At 37.1% G+C, this 22,443-nt stretch overlaps 1 protein-coding gene across 3 annotated transcripts; it reads right to left on the bottom strand.

Annotated features, from left to right (window-relative positions):
- Window positions 1-198: 198 nt before the first annotated feature.
- Window positions 199-22,171, bottom strand: LOC135694970 (uncharacterized). Of its 3 annotated transcripts, XM_065213878.2 has the most exons (16): window positions 21,883-22,171; window positions 13,397-13,498; window positions 12,112-12,974; window positions 11,696-11,789; window positions 11,104-11,337; window positions 10,752-10,823; window positions 9,695-9,837; window positions 9,098-9,151; window positions 8,335-8,507; window positions 7,832-7,916; window positions 7,150-7,265; window positions 3,041-3,120; window positions 2,327-2,372; window positions 2,076-2,166; window positions 1,236-1,298; window positions 199-442 (listed from the first exon to the last, which is right to left on the bottom strand). In XM_065213878.2, the coding sequence occupies exons 1-16, from the start codon at window positions 21,944-21,946 to the stop codon at window positions 362-364; spliced, it is 2,361 nt and encodes a 786-aa protein (XP_065069950.2). In that variant the 5' UTR covers window positions 21,947-22,171; the 3' UTR covers window positions 199-361. The 3 variants fall into 3 exon arrangements, with proteins under 3 accessions (XP_065069950.2, XP_065069952.2, XP_088965860.1); XM_065213880.2 differs by lacking the exon at window positions 10,752-10,823; XM_089109734.1 differs by lacking the exons at window positions 199-442; window positions 1,236-1,298; window positions 2,076-2,166; window positions 2,327-2,372; window positions 3,041-3,120 and adding an exon at window positions 4,749-5,603.
- Window positions 22,172-22,443: the final 272 nt, after the last annotated feature.

Genomic DNA, 22,443 nt, shown 5'->3' with positions numbered 1-22,443 from the left:
TCGGGTACAAAAATTAAACAAGGGTAGGCGAAAACTTTTATTAGGGTGAAGAATCGAAAGTGACTTGGGATGAAGATAGGTTCCCTGTTTTAATCAATCAGTGACCGCAAACCCTTTAATGTCGTTGACTAATTTTCACTCAAACACGAGCATGTAGCTTATCAACATATGCAGAGACAAAGAAAAACGCTTCCAAAAATCACATCTTACTGAGAACAATTTCTATAGATATACATAGGTCATCAGGGCAATAAAAATTGCTGACTAAAAATAACAAAATCTTACTTCGTCAACTAAAAGAATGTATGAAATGTCTTTTTGGTTATTTATACAACTTAAGTTATTTTCACGATATCCAAAGTCATTTTCGCGATCTGTATGAAGATCTGCCTGTGTATCCTCTCTGTAAAAATGCCTCCGCAGCGGCAGTGGTTGGGTCAACCTTAAAATATAAAAGTTGGATTACTATTGCGAAGGGCATCAAACCAAATTATATGTTAAAAGTGTGACACGTAACATTTAACAGTACGACAATCTTATTTTCGTAGATTCCAACATTATTTGTAAATAAACTTTAAAAAAATAGCAATTTCCTTTTCTTTTTCCTCTTAAGTATAGAATATTTGTAAAAATATTCCCAGAATTGAATAGGGTAATCAAAGACTAACAAAGAGTCATATTTTATGCACATAGGGTTGCCTGTCAAAGTTGGCAACCGTAATAAAAATAGGAAGACAGATAATCCCTTTTCCAAGGAAGCTTGGAACACAAATTCGATGTCGATGTCTATCCCTAATAACTCAAGAAATTGGCAAATTATCGGAGCTCGAATAATGAATAATGGATAACCAGATCCCAAAATCACGACAAATTTTCCTCATTATGACAAGAAGGGGTTTGATATACTGTGAAATCAAATAATTTGAAATGAAAATGGGCGCCTTTTCCTGACGATCTAATTATCAAGCTTGACTTTTGAAAACCACTGTAGATGACATGACTAAAAATGATACATCAAAACTAAAGCTGGTTTTTCGGCTTAACGTAGCTCCGGGCAGCCCTGTTTACTGTTTCACTGTCAGCTGCATATCAAATGATCTTCTTAACAAACCTATTAACACCAGGTGGTATTCAAAAGACAAGTTTATTCTACTCACGAACTGATCAGTGACATCGCAAGCCGATGACAGGAGGGGTTGTAGGGCACTGGGGATGAATGACGTCATAATACTTACCGATCGATGATAGCGATGTGGTTGTTGCGCATACGGTGCCATGGCAGCAGAGGCACCAAATGGCTAGAGATAGAAACAAGATTTCGCGATTAGTGTGTTAATAGGAAATGTGATGAATAAAGTACATTCAGTCTTGCATTCAATATTTACTGTTACGGGAAAAAACGCAGCACTGCGTAGCAAAGAATAATAGGGAAGAGCAGATCTCTTGAACTTTTAAGTCTGCCTTGACAATCATTATTTTCAGTGTTTCATAACAGGCGTTATTCGGGCCTACGTATAAGATATTTTGCCTGAACGAAAGAAAGTAGAGAAGCGGAAGACCAAGATGATATTTGCTAGATAATATCAAGAACATTTAGAAAAATTCTTAGAAAAATGCTCCACTTATATTTGGGGGAGAAGAGGGAAAGGAATAATTGTACATGCATCCAACAGGGTGGAAACAGGCAAAGCAAGGCGTCTATTGAAGGATTGCAGACTTCAACCAAGCTTGCTTAGGTTGAATATAAAGGTCAATGGAGTATTAAGTAGGGGACTAGCATGTTTATATAAAAATCTTGCTGAGTATTAGAAGCAGCACGGACAAATAAACAAATGTTTACGCTGACTGTGATTTCAAAAATTATCCCCGTAGACTCAACTAGAAAATACGCAAAACTACCAGAGAGTAGATATCACTTATGGCTGACCAAAGGCCACTAAACAAGACAAAACATTACAACGGTAAACTGGTCGAATCTAGAAACTTTGGACAAATGAGATTATTTCGTAGTGAGTCGATGTATTATGCGATATTTTCAAAATAGATGCCATTTATCCACTAAAAATTTTACTTACCCTCATTTGCCTTGATTTTTCGAATTCTCTTATATAATCAGCATAACTGCCGTGAAGTAATGTCTCCTTTTTAACCCCATACTTTGAGCGACTGGAAATTAGAAAGTTAAATGACAATCAGAGTTGTGATGAGCCCATCAATTGTGATACAAAAACGTATGATTTGAAACTAACAATAATAATAAAAGAAAAAGAAAAAATTCAAAATTCAAAGAAACCGTTTAATAAGTTGGTAAATAGCTGCAACGTACCCTTCTCTTTCGAAATCGTCTCCGTAGTGTCTTCTATGGCGATGTCCTAAACCAAATAAAATAATACAACAAATCAATTCAACAATAAAAAATTTCATAGGATAAACATTAAGTTTGTAAATAATGAAAGGCAACAGTACCAAACTGTTCGACGGACTCCAGTGGAAATGTTTGTTGTCGTTTGTTCTTGGGCGTTGCTTTGCTATTTATTTTAAACAAAATAGTCGTTTTCTCTCCTTGACTCTTCAACTTCAAGCGCAAGGTAGGCGCGAGGTAGACGCGAGTTAGGCGAGAGGTAGGCGCGAGGTAGGCGCGAGGTAGGCGACAGATAGGGGAGAGGTAGGCGATTGGTCAAAAACAAGAAACCAATCACATGCCTTACCTCGCATTATATTCGATCCGCATCTGGACATAAACTGAGGAGTGTCGGGTGGAGAGTACTTAGTGTGTTATGTACAAAAAGTACGTGTAGTATTTTATGTTTCGGCCTTTTGTGCTATCTTCAGATTAGAATTTATGTATGAACAAAAATCTACAGTAAATCCTTCTGATAACAACAATAAGGCATGCAAATCTCCAATTCGAAGCAGTTACTCGTTCAATCAAGTAACACCACCTAAAATCCTTGTCAATACTGAACATTCCTGAACGTCTTTGCATAGAAGAAGCAACATAAAACTGATAGCATAATTGATTCCTATATTGAGCTCTTACCAGAAGAATCCCGACGTCTTCTATGGTATGACGGGCCAGGCCGCTCGCGGTGTCTTGTGTCTTCATTGCGTGATCGTGACCTGCAAAGAAATGGTTATTAAGAACAGCCCAGATGCATGGCGTCCATGAATTGTTGTGCTTCCAAGGTAAGGCAGTTAGTACGGCTCTGGTGGAAAAGAATTTGGGTAAAGCGTCTGCAAGTGGGTGGGGCATTCATACAATATGAAAAGCCATAGATCAGTTAACAAGTATCATTTCTGCCTTAAAATGAAAACTGAAGACTTCCACAACAACAGATATATGAGGTACGAAGAAGGTGTCCTATAAAAAGTCATATCCCTAGCAAGCTTATTACTCTATAGATAACTTGAGATATGACAATCAAATGAATAAGTATTTCTGTACATTGGGGGGGGGTACATTGGGGGCAGGGGTACATGGGGAGAGGGGGTACATTGGGGGAGGGGTACATTGGGGGAGGGGTACATTGGGGGAGGGGTACATTGGGGGAGGGGTACATTGGGGGGAGGGGTTCAGTGAGCGTTTCAGCTGAAGCTTGATTGAAAAAGCTCCTTAGCTCAGTCTTGATAGGTGCATGCAATGCTATCAGCCATTATAACATACATAAAAACATTGAATTAATATGGGTATAGGTTAAAATATCTTTACGCGGAACTTTACCAGCTTCAACTCTTCAATGATATCACGAATGGACTCTTTGCAATGAGATATATCACCAACATGGATAATGTGAACAATTTTTTGCGGTACAGAATTTGAAAATGGCTTTGAAAAAAGCAAACATTATACAATATACTAAAAGCTTTTTCGTCTGACACTCCTCAGAGCATAAAACAAGATAGGCGTGTCAGACGTTTTATGCTCTGAGGAGTGTCAGACGAAAAAGCTTTTAGTATATTGTATAATGTTTGCTTTTTTCAAAGCCATTTTCAATATAGATAACTTATATAATGAAGACAAAACTACCCTTAGGTAATGCAGTCCTGCTAAACAACTACCTAATGGGGAGAGGTAGGATCCGTAAACTATATACGAATATTCTATATAATATGATATTTTCTCTATTAAAAACAACATGGATGCAGCAGGGTTGCGGCTTGCATAAGAAAAATTAGCGATTTACACCGAGGATACAACAAGTATTTCTATGACTAGAAACTAAATATTAACGGGAGGCAAAAATGGGAAAGCAACAACGGGGAAAGCATCATTAATAGCTGCATATAAGGGTATTTGCCTCGTTACCAGTTACTGTTTAGAGATAACGCTAACGTTCTTGAAATTTCTACTTCTGTGCAGAGGCTGCACTAAAACACGTGCTATTTCAAGCAGATGATAACGTTCGCTAACTGCAACCAATGACTGATGAAGCTTTTGTCTTAAAAAGGTTTGGAACCCTTTTGAGTTGCTTGTGCACCGAAAAAAATATCTTTAGTAAACAGATACTAAAAATATGAATACAAACGGTTATCAAGATGAATACAAAATAAATTAAGACGAGGACAGGGAAATGAACGTTGCTGTAGAAAGAAAGGTTAAGTGCCTGTTACCTCACGATCATACACTCAACCCAAAGATGATTGGAAATAAAGTAAATCGAACAACGCACTGCCTCGTAGTTGTAATGAAAATGGCAAGAAATATTGAAAAGGAATATCACCAGAATAAAGGCAGCCCTGTCGATGACAATATTTGTTGCAGCAACCTGATAAAGTAAGGTGGTGATACAAATATGGCCAGTCTATCTCCTTGTGACGATTTCAATTTACTGACAAATTTTGATACTTTAAGAACATCAATCTTCGACACTTTCTGCTCCAACTTGAAATCGAAAGACATTGCTTGTCTGGTCACACTGTGTACTTGAAAGATGTGGTGAACCCCATGCATGTAGAGTGATTTTTGTAAACTTAACCGTGTGGGAAATGTTTTTTTCAGGTGAATGCCAAGCTTGTGACTACTACGAAGACGCATTTTCAAGCCTCCCTTTCATATGTTACAGCCTTTCCTTGGTACAATACTTTATGTATTTGCTTTCTTGTTTACCTTCGCTAAATGACTCATTTGGGGCTTGCCTCTGATTGGTAAACGTAGCAGGATGGATCCCTAGGGCTAAATGTGGCTGATTGGAAGGGAATTCACTGATTCGAATCTCCTTAGAGGAATCACAGCAGTTTCTCGTTTAATACACGTGTTGTTCGTAGGCAAATTTCGGAAAGTCGAAGTCAGATGGTCTGGTAAGTGCAGTCCCGTCCCATGGACTGAAGCAGCACTGCTTAAACCAACAATCAGTTGAAAACCCCGCATAACAGTGTTGATTGACCGCAAAAATCCTGCGAATCACAGTTCGATAAAACCTGGAAAAGGCTTTAACTGTGAAAACAGTGAAACCCTGAAAATGTTCAGTTCTTTATACTGCTTGTAAGCTGATCTGTTAAATGCATTGAATAGGGTAATCAAAGACTTATGACTGCGATAAAAGTTCTCATTTGTGTAATATAAAAGTTCAATAAAACATTGTACGCTGAGCTGCTTGTAAGTCCTAAAACGGAAACAGAAATGAAGTAACAAATACACTCACGAAATCATCACAGGACAAACAAACAAAATGTCCTGTCACCAAGCTACCTACCTACACTCACGGGCGTAGCTACTGGGGGTCTGACCAGGCCCACCGAAAGGGGTGCAAGGGGCGATTGCCCCAGGGCCCGCAAGCCCGTGAGTATCTCTTCTCAATACATTTATTACACTTATAAATCAAAAGTAGATAAAGAAACTTCTTTGTCATCATGATCCATTATAAAAACATTTTTCAGTTTACTGCGTTGGTAAGGAAGGGGTCCAAGCATGAATCCTTTCCTGGGCCCGACGTGGTTCCCGGAAGGCTCCATGCTTGGAACAACTCCCTTCGAAAGAATAAACTTGGACCCGGACACCCCCCCCCCCTCCTTTGAGCACAACAGCTAGCGTCAACCCTGTTTACACTTAAGAAGAATCTTGATCCAGTACAGACCATTAGTACTGACAGCAGACGGTATACAATAGAGCACTTACAGCTCACGAGGAGGAAGGGGACGCATTAAACACTAATAATCGAATAAAGAACTGAATACGTGTAGCAACCAGGGATACTTGGGCCCCTTGAAAAAGCAAACAAAATGCCTCTGGAGCACAACTCGACAACGCTACAAACAAGTGAAACTTTTTGGCTAGACTACCGAATCAATTTGAGACATACCTATCTTTGTATAAACAATAGACCTGGCAAGTACCTGATTCGAGCTTAAAAACAAATCAATACATTCTAGTTAGGAGGAAGCCTCAAACGCAAGACTGAAGAGGAAGCTATTCAAGCAAATATATTCGACCACCTGCTACTTATATATACTTATTGGGCCACAACTTATACGAATTAGAACGAACAGGGTTTCATGTCTCCTCTTTTTTAGTCGATAATGTTATAGAAATGCCCGGGAGCCCTAAAAAGCGAAGCCCTATCAAGGGAAACAGGGAAGGGTTAATAAGGGAGGGGGGGGGATATCAAGTTTGTTCATTTTAGTCTTGAAATAAGACAGGTTGTAAGAGTCTGGAAAGCGGGAAGCGAGTAGAGCGTTCGAAAGTTGACAAAAAGATTTAAAAAGGGTGATCACTGAAAGAGCATCTGGTACTACGTTCATGCCACAAGGGACATGATGGGCTCGTATCTCTGATCTCCTTGGAGCGATCTGCCATTTCCAAAGCATAGGAGACGACTTGAGTTTTGAACATGTAGGGGATATAGATTTATACTATTTAAATATGATATTTGTTAATGCAGTTGTCAAGTTTTCCGTGTCGAATGCACCAGTCCTGATTGACAATGTATGGCCAGAAATGACTTTCGCTCAACAATACTATCAAACTAAAAACCCTTGTGTCTGCTTTGCTGCAAAGAATTCTGATTTCTGCTTTGACGTAATACTCGCTAACCACAAGGACATTTGAAAGGCAAGACAATCAACTGCCCTAGTGTAACTCTGTAACTGACACAAATATTTGCTTGCTTATTCGTCTACCTAACTGACCAAATTTATAGCTGACATCTTTACCTTGAAGAGCTGCTTTTTTTCTCTTCTTTGCGTCGTTTATGTATCCTTGCCAAGTCCACATTGACATCTGGAGGGAACAGACGGCAAAGGGCTTCTCCGACACTTGGTTCGACTTCCTGCAAAAAGGCAAACCCAAGGAATAACAACAAAAACTGAAAACAGAAATTCACGGACCGCGGAAGCGGGGGTTCTACGGGGGCTTAAGCCCCCCTCCTAATAATTTCCAAAAATGTACTTAAAGCAACGGAAAAAATTGCCCTGCTCTGGGTGTTTAGCTTATTTAGCTCCTCTAAAAAAAACGTTTTAGCCCACTCAAACTGTAACATGCTCCGTGGTCCATGGTGTGCACCATGTGGTTCATCGTTATGATAAGAAAGGAAGATGGCAAATTCAATAACCAAACAGAACGAATCTTAGCCTATCATGCATGAGCATATAAAAAACGAAAAATGGGGTTGCTTGCCGGAAAAGTGTTCCAAAATAGTTTCGCAGAATGACGTTTTCCTCGATTTTCTGTCAACTTCGACGGTTTATTTAACTCCAAAGGATGCACGCGATCACAGTATTAACCTTGTAGCTTTCAAATTCTTTATAATATCAGTGATATAGATATTCGAAAGGCGACAATAATTCTAAAGGCGGATTCTAAAGAATATGGTGCATGAATAGGAAATTCAGTTACCTGGCCATCTCTGCATATCTTGATTTCCTTGTTCTCGTTCCAAGGATTTCGCAAATGGGTGCAGTTAGCGAAGAGGCACTCATGCCTAGAAAACAACATAAGATAGCGAAATATGCCAAATCTTTCAAGATCAAGGAACAACCCTTGGAGTAGCATTACCGTTGTCAAAAAGCCTTGCAAAAACTTTTCCCAACAATCCACATCCTCAACAACAAACTGTATTTTGCCTATTATTACTCCATCTCGAATGCAAACTATCTGTAAATTTGAAGGCAGTAGGTTCCGACTGTCAACCGTTCTGGGTTCACAATAGGCTATACGTACGTTTATTATTGAGAGGATGTTGAGAATTAGTCCTACGCTGCCAATTGGTAAAAGTACAATAGTCTATTGTGTTATCCAACCAATGAGAATTTAAATGCCCATTGAAATGGGGACATAGTGTCTTTAAACGGTGAACCTCAATGTGAACTTACTCATACAGTAAGAAATTTCCCTCTTACCTATTTAGCCAATCGACTTTGAATACTCCAGTGAGGATTCTACGGTCAAAACCAGGAGGCAAAACCCAAGGCACATGAGGGCCGTCTCTTCGCGAGTCAGAGGCTAATCTACAAAATCCCTGAAATCTGCCGCTTTCTTTCACTGAGAATATCAAAATTACGTTTGTCGCATGCTAGGAAAGAAACGAAAATGTATTTGCAGTGATATGAAGAGGGAATGCTGATTTCAGCTAGGAAGCTGTTGTGATTGGGTCTACAAGTATAACATTAAACAGAAAAATCTTCATGTTTTCGGTCACTGGCTTTTTGGGCCAAGGATTTTAAGAGATCCCGTGGGTTGTAAGACAAATTATACTTAGGTAACTCAGGACATTTATAAACCATAATTTAAAAAAAACACATACACGATCAGAAAAATTTTCGTTATAGCATTGATTTGTGTTTTGATATTTTTCAAAAGAATGATCAGTCTTCTATTGCTGTTAGTAGAGTTTGCATAAAACCATTTTTGTGTGTTTTTCTTTAATGAAACAAATTTCTGTCAATAAATATTCTGCTGACTCCTTTTCGAGAGAAATTTGAAGTGCCAGTTTGAATATGTATGAGACAGGGAACATAGTCACATGTTATTTGACACTCGAATTGTAAAAAGAGAGATTTGAAGTCAATGGAGTATGAGTTTGGGTTTACAGTCAAGAACCAGACAAACAAACAAACAAACACACAATAAAAAAGCATAAATGACCCACACAAACGAACTTACTCGATATGCATCATTCAGCTTTCGTTCGTTAGCTGGCGGAGTTGACCACACTCCCTAAAACACAACACAAAAGCGTGATGACCAAAGGAACAGGTTACAGTTTAATTTGATAGTGAACAAAATAGTAAATTTATTAGAATTGGAAAAGTACGTGAGACATCTTGACCTTATAAGGTGGAAATTCTAAAGGAAAGTTCCTTATGCACCTCATAAAATGAGAAATATATTTTAATTAGAAAGGAACTATGCATAAAGTAAATTTTGATGGCAAATAGTCGGGAACAAAGATAGCTTAATTTCACGTACGATATCCAATCTAAGGCATTGATATGACGGAACAGATCACAGTAATTTGTTCGATCAAACAGAGCAATTCAATTCAATTCTAATCAATTCAATTCAATTTGTTGACATAAAAGCTTTTAATTACAAGATACATGTTAGTAAGCTAATTAAAATAAATCAAACAAGCTTGGGACAAACGGGAAAAAGCTGCACTATCAGGCCATGTGACCCTTGCTTAATTAAGTGTTATTAATCATTTTAATAAAAAGGTTATTTAAAGAAGTAGAAAAGCTAGCTGCTATAAAATTTTACCTTGGCCTTTGAAAGCGAGACGTTTTCATGGTTATTACTTTTGATGATGAAATATCTTGATCCTTTCAGAAAGTCTTCCAAGGCCTTTTGGTTGCTTTCTGATAAAGTTCGCGAGATCTTGCTTTTGACGCCTCCAACTTCATCTAAACAAAAAATACCCACATGAGAATCTAGATAATCAATATATTCTAGAAACCTAAACCGAACAGAAAGGCTTTGTAGAATACAAATCTTTTTTCTCCATTAATAGAAAAATTTTAGGATTTGATACGTAAATAATAACCTTGCCAATATTTATTGTATAGGATTAACCAGAGTTTATACAGAGTGAAGGAAGAGTTGCGTGTAACAGGCCATTTCAAGCCGGTATAGTTTTTCAATGTGCACACTCATAAGCCACGTATAATACCAAAGATATTTCTCCCATAATTCGAAGTGCTTTGGTAAAATGAAGTAGAAAGAAACAGAAATAAAAACAAAAATGACCAATTTTCAATTGCAGGCCTGAAAGCAGTTCTATAATCAGGGCCGCCGGAAGGGTGGCCCTGGGGCATAACATGAAAACGAGACACCCTGCGAGCGAGGTGAGCAGAAAATTTTTTGCGACCACACCCCCTACACATTAGCTTAAATTCATTCATTGGATTAAAACGTCAAGCTGTTTTCATTCATAAATTTTGCTACTTTTAATAAATTTCATTTCAAAACGGAATTCATTACTTTACAAAGCCCCCTAGACTTCGAGGCTCTGGCGTAATTTGCCCCTTACCCCCCCCCCCCCTTCTCGGCGAGTTTTTATACAGCGTGTATAACAATGGATAGGTATTGTTAACTTGATCAATAAACCGGCAGCTGATTAAAGACTGCATTGTGACTTGGACCTTTTAGTATCACTGACATTTTTTTACAGTAACATTTCAGATCAAGAAGACAGGAACTTCTGACTTTTACAATAATCAACGCAGTATGCTGCCATGGCAATTTCGTCACAATTTAGAAACACAATTTTGGAAAGGGTTTAAAAAAGGGTTTAAAAAGCTGCAGAAGGGATGCATACCTTCCTGGTCACTCGATTGCTTTCGCTTTCTTCTCTTCTCTTTTTGCGCTTTTTCAAGTCTTTCAAACGAGTCTACGTCAAATCAAAGAAAATTGATTTTAGGCTGGCAGAAGAAAATTCCCAAAACATTTTCACAGAAAAAACCCCGAAATACATTTATTGTGCTATAGCTCATTACATGTAATTTAAGACTTTAAGCTAAAATAATGAAAATTTTCCACCTTGATAATCCGTTAAGGGTTCTACAAACAAATATCCGTCTGCACAAAATAAAATAAAAAAGTCCGCAATAATAAATTTCGTAACATATTGATGATGGACCGGATAAATACAACAAAAAGAAATGGCCTACCAGATGACCCTGCCGAACCAGATCTGCTTCTTGAGCCAAGGTATAGAGGGGACCTCGATCTGGAAAATGATCCCGAAAATGAGCTCATGTCTTCGAAGTCTGAGCCCGAATGTCGAGATATGACGTCATCGTCACCATGATGGACGCTTCCATCACTAGCCCCGACGTCATCGATCACTTGCATGTCATCCTTGTTGTCCTGTAAATTGTACTCTTTCTCTTCTCCCTTTCCATCTAGAAAAATACACCTGTCATTAGACATTTTATCACACTAATGGATGCATTTACCCTTGCAAAACAATTCATTTTTACGTAGAAATCAAATGAAGGCTGTGATTTTTGTTCTTTCTTAAGTGTACACAGAGCAGCTATATGAAGAGCCACTTCAGAGAAAAACATCGGCTAAACAAATCTGAGCAAGTCGGCGACATAAAACTATTATTTCAATAAAATGCGTAAAATCCGAACAAAATAGATAGATTTGTTGCAATAATCAATCCGCTGCTTATTAATTTCTTAATAGTGACGTCACCAAAACACATTAACGTCATCCTATGATATGTTGCAGTAGCAGTAACTTCGCATTAAATACCTTCTTTTGATTTCTCTTTAACTTGACTTTTATCCTTCTTTTCATCTTTCTTTGTTGATTTTTCGGCCCTTGGTTTCTCTTTTTTCTCTATGCTCTGAAAAGGGACAAAATAAATGAGCCATTTTCATCTACAAGGGCACAACCCAAAAAGTAATATCACAAGACTAAACATTAAAAAAAACTAATTCATTCTTAAAGGATATTGCTCTAATAACAAAATCATTCGTGGATGAATATTAAGGTGCATGTCAAATTTTGTATACATGGGAACACAAGTCAAGCGTAGGGACAGCAAACCATCAAGGAACAAAAGTTTTGAATACAAAAGAGAGCACAACAAAGAAACGAAATCTAGTTTTCATCGCAATAATCCGCGAAGCAAAATGATCGAAATTATTTTGTCTTCCCCAACTAACCTTTCCGTCGACTTTCTCCTTATGTTTGGAATCCTTCGATTTGGTGTCCTTGTCTTTTGGCCTTTTGCTGCTTGGCTCTCCTTCTTGCTTTGGTACTTTCTCTTTAATCTCCTTCCTCTTTCTGCTAGAAGCATCGTGTTCGCTTGATTCCTTCGTCTTCTCATTTTTGTCACTTTTAACTTCCTTTGGAACTTTCTTCACTGCTGGGGCGACTTTCGTCGTAGAGGAGCTCGACGGGCCTTCAGACTTTTGAGGTTTCTCATCCTTCGGTTTTTCGACGGGCTTTTCGGCTGGTTTCTCAGCAGGTTTTTCAGCTTCTTTTTTCAAATCCTTCTTCACCTCTGATTCAACTTTTTCGATTTTCTTCGCATCAGCTTTCGCTTCCTTTCCGTCCTTCTGTACACCGGAACTTGGCTTTTTTACAACCTTTTTGGTTGTTGAGCTGGGTTTCTTTTCTTCGATAGCTTTTGGTGCATTTTTGTCCTCCTTCTTGCTGTTCTCCTGTTTCTTTTTCACGACTGTCGTTTTAGAGCTCTTAACAGCAGTTTTCGATTCTGAACTAACTGGCGCAGCATCTCCAGCCTTTTCATCTTTGGGGTCACTTGCAGCAGAAACCTCTGATTTTGTGACCTCACTAACTTCTTTTGCATTAGCACTGGTGGCAGCGTTACTCTGGTCAGCAACTTTGGTTTCGTTTGCCTTGACAGCAGGAGATGCTGTTTCCTTCTGCTCGGTGGGTTTTGCTGCCACAGTTTTCTTAGGTTGCTTCGTGGGGGTTTTCTTCTTTCCAGAAGCCGGCTTTTTGCCTTTCCTTCTGGTTGTTCTAGGTGTTGGTTTTGCCTTAGGTTCCTCTACAGGAGCAGCTGTGGAAGTAATTAACCTGAATGATCATTGCAGCACATTACTTTGCAGTAAGAAGTTTGTTGCAGTAAAACGTTAAAGGTATTGCACCCAGCAGTATACAAGCTAAGCATATAAACCTAAGTTATTCCATCCCGCAAGTTGGTCAGTTGGGCATCTTCTTTCAACAGACTAGATTAGACTGTTATAGCACTAGACTTTTCGTCAATACTCTCACTTTCAAAAAAGGTAAGTTTCAACAACTATCATAGATATTTACTCAAACAAAACAGTTTCTTTAATCTCAAAACATGATGAAAACAAAAGCAAACATACCCAAACATTGAACATGGTAATGCAATCGTTTAAATATCATAGATAAAAACAATGCTATTAAGCGAAATAAAGCAATACCACATTAAAGTCAACAATATTTGTAGAATACCTTCTGGCTCCTTAACTTCCGTGTTTTCAAGCTCTTCTTGGAATTCGTCATGCCCAATAGAATCGCCAAGGATGTCGTTGAGAACATTGACTTCGGCAGCACCTGTGTGTTGAGTACTGTGCATTAGAATCGAGTCGGTTTGAATAAATGAATTGCCATATCATAAATGAAGCTGCTTAACATAGCCTGAAGACATTGATTTAAATATGGCTAGTGTACATCTTACGCGTACGTTTTTGAATGAATGTAGCAATCAAACGAACATGAAGGGAAACTGTCAGGCCTAATAGCAAATCTCCGAGCAAAAGAATATCCGTATACTATTTAACCTTCATTCTGAAGGTTGGTAAATACAGCGAGACCGCAGTAAACGGATATCTAATTAGTAATTGGTAAGTTTATTGGTAAAAAAGTAATCGTGATTTTTGCAGTGTACAGCTATTAGAAGTTGAAAAAAAACTTGTATTGCATAGTTGCTAATCAGATTTACGGCTGAGATTCTTTATCAGCTTTCGGTCATTACTGATGAAAGGACAATTTAAAACTCCTAGAATCGAAACAGAAAGTGTCTTTAGCATAGTGTTTTCGATGCCGGCTTTGAAGCGTATTTGACTCTGTTTGAAGAAACTGGGTGGGAAGCGCTTTTTTACTAGATTTGAGTGTTCATGGAATGATTCTTATTTTCGCAGTAAACGATTGTGAGCTGTGATGTAGCTATTTACTGTCAAAACTTCATTGAAACTACTCAAAAAGGGAAACCTACAAATTAACGGACAAATAAGTTTTCCCAAAGTAAGTTTCTTTTTACCAAAGTCCTGTATAAAAAACCAGTAGAAAACAGACATCTTCCGATTACGGACACTAATTTTGGTCCAACGGGGTAAACTTACAGTATGTCTTTCAAGAAAGCTTTCTTACTGTCAGTGATTGGCATTCCCTTCACAGAAAGAAAATTCTTTCAGTAAATAGATCTTTATATGTTAAATATTTAGATTTTCAAAACACTTTTGTTTAAAATATCTAAATAAATCTTTCCTCAGCTATTCTAATCTGAAAGTTTTATCAGAAAATTTAGAATAGCTTTACACATGCAGACTGACAATTGGCTTGTCAAGCAAAACTCTGAAAAACATTTTAAATATAGATGTGAGATGATACACTTTAAGGTCAGGTGATAAAAGTGTTTATTCAAATATTCAGCATTAGTCGCTTAAAGTCGCCAGGAAAACATCACTGACGAATCACGTTTCAGTAACGACCTGGCAGACAATAATAGACTTATTTATCAGTCAATCTATTTGAGTTTAGACACGACCATCTTTCACAGTAACTAAAATTTCTCTAACTAATCCGGGCCACCCGTTCTGTTAGCATCAATTTGTTGCATTAATAGCCCCATTTCTGTGCCAATGGGTGCCAAGTAATATTACGGGTGGCTTTTTCAACTGTTTATAAGAGTATCCAAAACAAAACAGATGTCTGACTCGATGTCATGTGGTGCCATCTGACTATCCTTGAAAAACTCTCTATAGTTTTTTATGAAGCGTTGAATCAACATTTTATAAAACCTCTACTACAACATATTCTCCGTTGTAGTAAAGGTTTCGTTATTTCTAGGAATCCGTTACCGGAGACGGGTTTTTCACTACAGTATTCTCAATAAAATGGTTAACACACTGAGAAAACTATTGGTAACAATTGAACGTAATTTTAATGATTTGATCTTTGCACGACCCTTAAACCGACCCGATCGCGATGGGCTTTTCATTAGCAAATTGGTTGGTTAAGTTCACCACAAAAAGACTTATTCATATTGAAAAATAACTTGAAAACCCATGACAGATCAGTCTGTTGGGGGTAATAGAAAAATCTCGCTAAAATGTGATGAATCTGAAAGGCACTGTATGTTGTTTTATAGCATTATATTGGTTGCTTTTAAAAATGGGATTTTATAATCACGTGACCCTACTCCTTCCAAAGCATCGTTTTGCCACTGCCTGTTATCTAAAAAGGACCTGGTAATAACTTTCCAAATTTGAAAGACGAGAAAGGCTCTGAAGAACAGCAAAAGAGAAAGTGGAAACTGAAAAGAAAGGGACAGTTACTGAAGCTAACTGAAAGGGTGGAGCAAGTATCATTCTTCAACAAGATTCAATCAAGTCACCTGCAGTACAGCCGTCGTGCATTGGTTAATGGTCATAAGAATATACACATTTCGACGTTTCTTGGAGAATTGGAATAATAAGGGACAGGGGCTTTGAAAATCCGAGACTCGCTTCATAACAAAGACAAATGCAATTTATCATTCATTGACATGAAATTAAGAGTGAAGCAAGTTGTGTATTTAAGATTCAATAAGTTTGTTTTAAAAACTAACATGCCGTTCCATGACTATGTCACAACTATTCCATATCTGCTTCAAAATGCCCACCATTTTTATTAACTCACTTCTCTTTTTGCCCAGTCGTAGCGATTGATTTGCGCTAGTAAAACGCTAAGCCTGGCCCTGCATTTCAAAATGCACATTATCGCATAATAAAGCGAGACATTCGATTTGTATCTTATTGCTAGATTTATTACCCCGAATTCTCAAGGTCTGCCAATTTGTTTCAGGTCATCAACAAACCAACCATCACACTACCGGAAAAGACTAACTGAAAGACACTTTGTAGCAATAATGTTTACCCTAACACATCAGTGTAAAAATAATAGCTCATTAAAGGGAGATAAAAAGTACAGAGCAAATAAGAGAGCCCACAAGACGTCATCTCCTCTACCATCATATCATTTCTAAAAGCTACGAATTAGGACGTTTGTCGCTCGTGTGTCATATTTGCTTTCTAACTTGCCTCGTTTATTCAATGAACAGACACACCGAAACAGAAAGATATAAGAATCGAGTTGTGACAGAGACACCGGAGAAAGAAAAGCGTGACAAGAGACAAGCTAAGAACTGAAAAAATAATAATGATTTTCTTTGTCAGAAGGACAATCAAGACACACCACTCTCATAACAGGAAGGTGCCATGGTACATACAGTGCTTTCAATTATAATTCAGTGGCGTCGGAACGAAATTCATATTGGGGAGGGGGGGCGCCATTGTATTCCTTCTCATACAGTACACTGTTATAAAGGAAACATACTACCGTTTGACCATTATGGGGGGGGGGGCTGTAATTCAAGATTGTTGAAAAAACTTGTTAAGTGCCGTTCGTAGCCAAAGCCCGATGACGTCATGTCTATTTCTACTACGGGCGGCGCTGAATATTGTATTTTGCTGTTGCTTGTAGTAATTTCTAACTCTAATAACGAAATAATTAAAGATTAATTGTCATGCTTTCTACCCTATCCTGTCCAGAGGCAATATGTTTGAACTAAAAGTGGGCAAATCAGAAAAGGATGTTAAACTTGCTGAGGGCAAGAAAGGCATAAGTTCTTTATGATGACATAAACTATTTTCGAACGAAAACAGCTTCCTTTCGATGCAACAAAATTATGGATTCAGAAAAAGGTAATTCAGAAAAAATGAAAGATATACAGGAACAAAGCGATACGACGACGAGAATCCAACGTCACGAAATAAATTTTCAAAATAAATTTAATTTAATTTATTTTGAAAATTTATTTTGTGACATTGGATTCTCGTCGTCGTATTGCTTTGTTCCTGTATATCTTTCATTTTAAAATCTCATTGCAAGATTCACAGAATCCGGCGGACAGCCTATCCTGCGGTTCTTTCTTCTCACACTTCATAATTCAGAAAAAAACCTGTATAATGTTAAGGCAGTTATTTGAGCAATAAAATCTTCAATATGTTCTGTGTATGGATATGAGAAAAAATGTTTCAGAAAATTAAAAGATGCTTTGTGTTCTCTTTGTGTTCTGTGTTTTACATGGTGGGCAGGTGTAAAACCCATTTTTGACAACACAAAAAGTTTGTAACTATTTTGACGTGCTGTATACTTGTCTTCAGGTACTAAAAGAATTCTGTAAGGAAATTCTATTTGCTTCAGGTACTAAAAGAATTCTGTAAGGAAATTCTATTTGCTTCAGGTACTAAAAGAATTCTGTAAGGAAATTCTATTTGCTTCAGGTACTAAAAGAATTCTGTAAGGAAATTCTATTTGCTTCAGGTACTAAAAGAATTCTGTAAGGAAATTCTATTTGCTTCAGGTACTAAAAGAATTCTGTAAGGAAATTCTATTTGCTCGTGCAAAGCTTAGGTCACACTGCATTCATAGCTCCTGACTATTCTGTTGTCTGCTTCAAACTTCCTCAGTGCTCAATGCGATTCACATGAATTCATAGAGTTATGGATGCCTAGAGGCTTCAATAGGACCAGTCAATAAACCATAATGAAGCTCGCAAAGGACAAACACGCATTCATTTGTTATCATTGCTTCTAGATATAGACGCCTGGAGCCTTATCTGTATATGGTTGGTGAGCCTTAAGCTGTACCCACTTATCAAGCTCAAACCAGAGCCATAAAATAAATTGGAAATTGAAAAGAGTACATTGTGCAGCAACAGTTTAAATAGTTATTGTCAAAATATATGGTGGAAAGATGGGTGGTCATTAAACTGTGCCCAACCTTTACATAACTGTGGCATGTGAAGAAAAATTCGACTAGTGCGCCATTTCACCTAGACCTCAGCTAACATAACAATAACTGTGTGTCATGTTGGTAAATATTTATAGACTTATAGCTTCGGAAACCGCAACTGAAAGACATTATCATACACTTAATGCATTAGCAAATAAAATAATTTCTAGCAAATAATTCTTATGTTTTGAAATGCTGGGAGAGGGGAATGAGATTTTAGGAAGAATCTAGTGACTTGATCATTTCTTCGGTTATATGCAAATACAATATTATTGTCTTCATAAAATTTATTTGCAACAGTTTCAAAGACAATAAGTTTGTAAACAGATTTTGATGAGAAATCAAATGCATTATTTTCTTGGAGAGAACACTTTATAAAAAAATATCATGCTGGAATGTTCAATGATTAAAAGAAGGATGATGATTGATTGCCCTGTTGTCTTTAATAGGAAGAGGTTACGAGCTTTGTCTTGATGGGAATAGGAAGGGTGATAGTAAGGTGGGGGGGGGGGGGTGGGGGTACAAATTGAAATGAATTATGGAATAGACAGGAAGTATGGAAAAATTTGAAAAATGCAAGAATAGACATGAAAAGAAAACAAAGTTGAAGTGATTTGAAAGGTAAAAAGGAAGAAGTAAATAGGTTAATAGGAACAAGGTAGGGGGTGGCAAATCAGAGGAAAGAAGAGACAGAAGTGAGTTGCAGAGAAAGTTGCATTACAAGACGTTTGTACCACGAAATATGTGAGCAGATTTACCATATGAAAGGATTTCAATGGGTCATAATGTGCAGGCATTGAATGGTGAATAGGCCTTCATCTAAATATAGCCATGGAACACCATGGTTTGGTGGGCTCTTGTCAGCAATTGTTAAGAACTGATAGTTGATGGAACCTGTTTTAAAATCAGTATGTGGTTACTTAATGTGATCAGCCCTAGATACACCGATACAAAATCATTTCTCAACATCTTTTGGTTGACCAGTAAAGGTGTATAATCAGGGCAATTTTACCACAGTAAAACATAATGAAAACACTAACTGTTATTGTAAGAGTTTCTATTTAAAAAAATTAAAAGCACCATCAAATTTTTGTATTATCTTAACACTAGAATGGCTTTTACTTTGCATCATTCAGTTAATTTGTCATGTTCTTTTTCAATTTAAAACAAGAAAACATAAGTAAAACAATATTGTTTTTTATATCTAAATTATAGTGGGATTATGGTATATGAAAGGTGTGTATTTATAGTTAGGAAAATATGTTGTCTTTTCATGAATTAACATTTTCTATTCATTTGGCAATAGCAAGGGTGTAAATAAAGTTGAAATAAAGTATACATCAAGCAGGTTCAGCCCATTACTGAGGCAAGTTACTAAGGCTTACTTCTACATCAATTGCCATTCGCATGCAATCTTTTTTTCAAATTTGCAGGCGATATTTGCAAGTCGCATGCAAACATTCACAATATGATTCAATTTTAACCTGTTTCCAATGTTATATTTTTCCCCAATGTTACCATGCAAACAAAGTCGTGGATAAAAATTAGCCAATTAGAACCCAGCATATTCAAACAAAAAAACAAAGAGCTGTCATAGGATTTATATTTAATCACAGCGACAAGCAAAAATGACTATGAATGTTGAATCAACTCCTGAAGTGATGAAAGCTTTTTGAGAATGTTTGTTTGAACAATATACAGGAGTCAGCATGGAAACAAATCACCCCAAGCTGGTTCTTCTGATTATGTTTGCAGATTTTCCTTATTGTCCTTTTTATTAAGAGGTCACACCAGTTTTTTTTCTATACTCCATCTATCTTCTATACTTTCTCCTCTGTATTAACAACTGAATTTCATTGGCTGACTTAACAATAGGAATTCTTGGGAAAAGGTTTGACTGTGTATGGAATTCCCATGTGTTGGCAATTCACAAATAGCATACAAATAGCGAATTTCGAATGAAGTGGAAATAGGTCTTTAGTGTCCATGACAGCCAGCATTTTCAAACAAACAGCTCAATCTTAAGAAAAAACTCTTATCCATTGGGGAGGCAATCAAAAAAACAAAACATGGTTGGCATCTTTAACATTGATACATGACCGATGTTTCATGTCTCCACTCACAAAACCAATGATTCCCGCGCTTATGAACAACATTGCATCTAACTACTGAACAATAACCCTTACTCAATGCCATCAAATTCAAGAGTGGACCTGAAGGGCTACTGCAAGAAGGGGAATAAAAACCAGTGGATTGTAGTCTCTGAACAAGTTTCGCTGTCATGCCTATAGAACAGTACAAAAAATTGAAGGCTTGATTGTTTGATGGTGCTGGTTAATTGATATCCTTGAAGTTTTTGGTAGCTGTTACTGGAAGTGGATGTTTATAACAGGCAATGAAAGAGAGGTTGACGTTGGTGAACTTTAGGCTCTTATATTTGAGACTTATTTGAGTGGAACCTGTAGCCCCAATCTGGTTCAAACAATCTTGTTGACAAAAAAATTGCCTGTAAAAGCTAGGCTACTGCAACAACATAAAACTGAAGAAGAGCTGCTAACTCGAATGTGTGTGTTCATGTAAAGTTATTTTAGAGAGATATGCCACAAAATGTGGTTAAATTTTGAATGTTTATACTATATATATTTTAGGTTTTTAACACTTGGCACTATTTTACCAGAATATTTTTTTGAAAACTTACTGCTTGACACTTTTGTTTGGCTCCTGACTATATAAAATCAAAAACTGAGCCCTGTATTTTGCCAGCTTATTTACCAGTAGTTTAGACTTGGCTGCATAGTTAAATATATACAGCATTCATCATAGTGCATACAATACTTGTCTTGAATAAACTGTGTTATCAATGTTTAAATTCATTGCAAGAATTTAAGATGTGCCCTGAGATTTTCACAGGTTTTGCAATGCAATATTAACACCTTGCTGATAATCAACCAAATGCTACTTGAAAAAACCTAAAATAAGGCTAACAATAAGAGCAAAAAACCAAAATTTCAATGGAATTTGCTACACATTACCATACTTTGTGCCATGAAAATAGTTTGGCCATGTTTTTCAAGCATATTTTAAGTATTGTGAAGATTTTAAGAATATTCATTAATTTATTTTTTAAATGGAAGTCATGGTGTCTTAGTTTACTGTCTTAAATTACAAATTATATCTCTTTGTCTTTTGACAAACCCTACCTTACATAAAGTATAAAAATATATTTCTTATTAAATATAACTTTTGCTGAAAATAGCATTATAGAAATAAAAACACAGTTAAAATCAACATTTCAGCTACTGCTAGAACCTCTTAAAATTACTAACGTTAATATTTGACCATAATAATGACATTTTGAAGTTCGTTGTCATTAGGAATTTCACCCTTCTTGGTTCTGAAAATAAACATTATGTGGCGGTGCATCAATGTGGATTTATTGTTCATTAGTTCATATTTGCTGTAAAATATAACGAATGACAGTTCACGGAACCAGTAAGACAACGAAACACCATCCGCGGCAGCTACCTAGAATTTAGGCCAGAAATAACATTGCTTGTAACACCGTCTGCTTTGTTGCTTGACGGTCAATACCACGTGTTTGGGAATGTATTCCCGTCAGTTCAAAACAAAATAAAGTGTCCTTCCCTGAATTCCAAATACAATCCACTTTAATCTGCTTGAATCTGCAATTATCTATCTTCCAAACATGACGAAGGAAGGATGCAGATTCCATGATGAGGCCACGCAGCTGGCACGAATGGCGAGCGCAAATTCAAACCCTCTTCATCGAACAGAATAACTCATTCTTACCGAAAACCCTTTTTCGTAGAAAAGGTAAATTGAATCTGAATCAGTCCAAAACTCAGGTTTAATCAACTCACTTTCGTTAAGTTCGTCTTGAGGTGTTTCTAACTCTCCTTCTTCTGGACCTTCAACCGCTGCCATGTTGACTGCAACCCTTCCTAACCTTCACCAGAAACCAGGTCACGAATTCCAACACGTAAATTGATTACCTTTGAAAAATATAAAAAGTCAGCAATGATTCATAGCGTGTTTAATAACTCTAATTTGTAAAATCAACCAATAAACTATCCTTCAAAATCTCCACTTTTTCGAAGTAAGCACGAAACTTCAATCAAAGCAACAACGGAATGGTTATTGACCGGATGGCCGAAATGCATCTTGGGATACATTCTAACTCCCATAATGCAATTTCCATAACGGAACACTGCAATTGATCCAAAAGAGAAGTTGCTGAAGCAAGGACAGATTTTGAAGCAAGGGCAGGTTCTTTGGTTTATTTGCTGAAGAATCCCAAAAATCAATTTCTATTCATACATGCTTAATAAACAAACCTACACAATTCTACTGCCTGCTTAAAGCAAGTACATCTGTTTCTGGACCATTCCCTAACCCTCTGTAAAATTTTCTATACAGTCACG

This window comes from Rhopilema esculentum, chromosome 8 (genome assembly GCF_057945365.1).
Source record: "Rhopilema esculentum isolate cy_ngs chromosome 8, ASM5794536v1, whole genome shotgun sequence".
NCBI lineage: Eukaryota > Metazoa > Cnidaria > Scyphozoa > Rhizostomeae > Rhizostomatidae > Rhopilema > Rhopilema esculentum.
The sequence above is the reverse complement of the archived record's forward strand: the minus strand, read 5'-3'. Positions and strand labels throughout refer to the sequence as shown.

Excerpts from the sequence above, each read along its gene's own strand:
- LOC135694970 (XM_065213878.2), bottom strand. The coding sequence starts at position 21,946 with ATGGCAGCGGTTGAAGGTCCAGAAGAAGGAGAGTTAGAAACACCTCAA. Across the intron at positions 10,824-11,103 it reads TGGTTCGGCAGGGTCATCTG|ACTCGTTTGAAAGACTTGAA; the intron begins GTAGGCCATTTC and ends GATTTGACGTAG. Across the intron at positions 2,373-3,040 it reads AAGACGTCGGGATTCTTCTG|GACATCGCCATAGAAGACAC; the intron begins GTAAGAGCTCAA and ends TATTTGGTTTAG.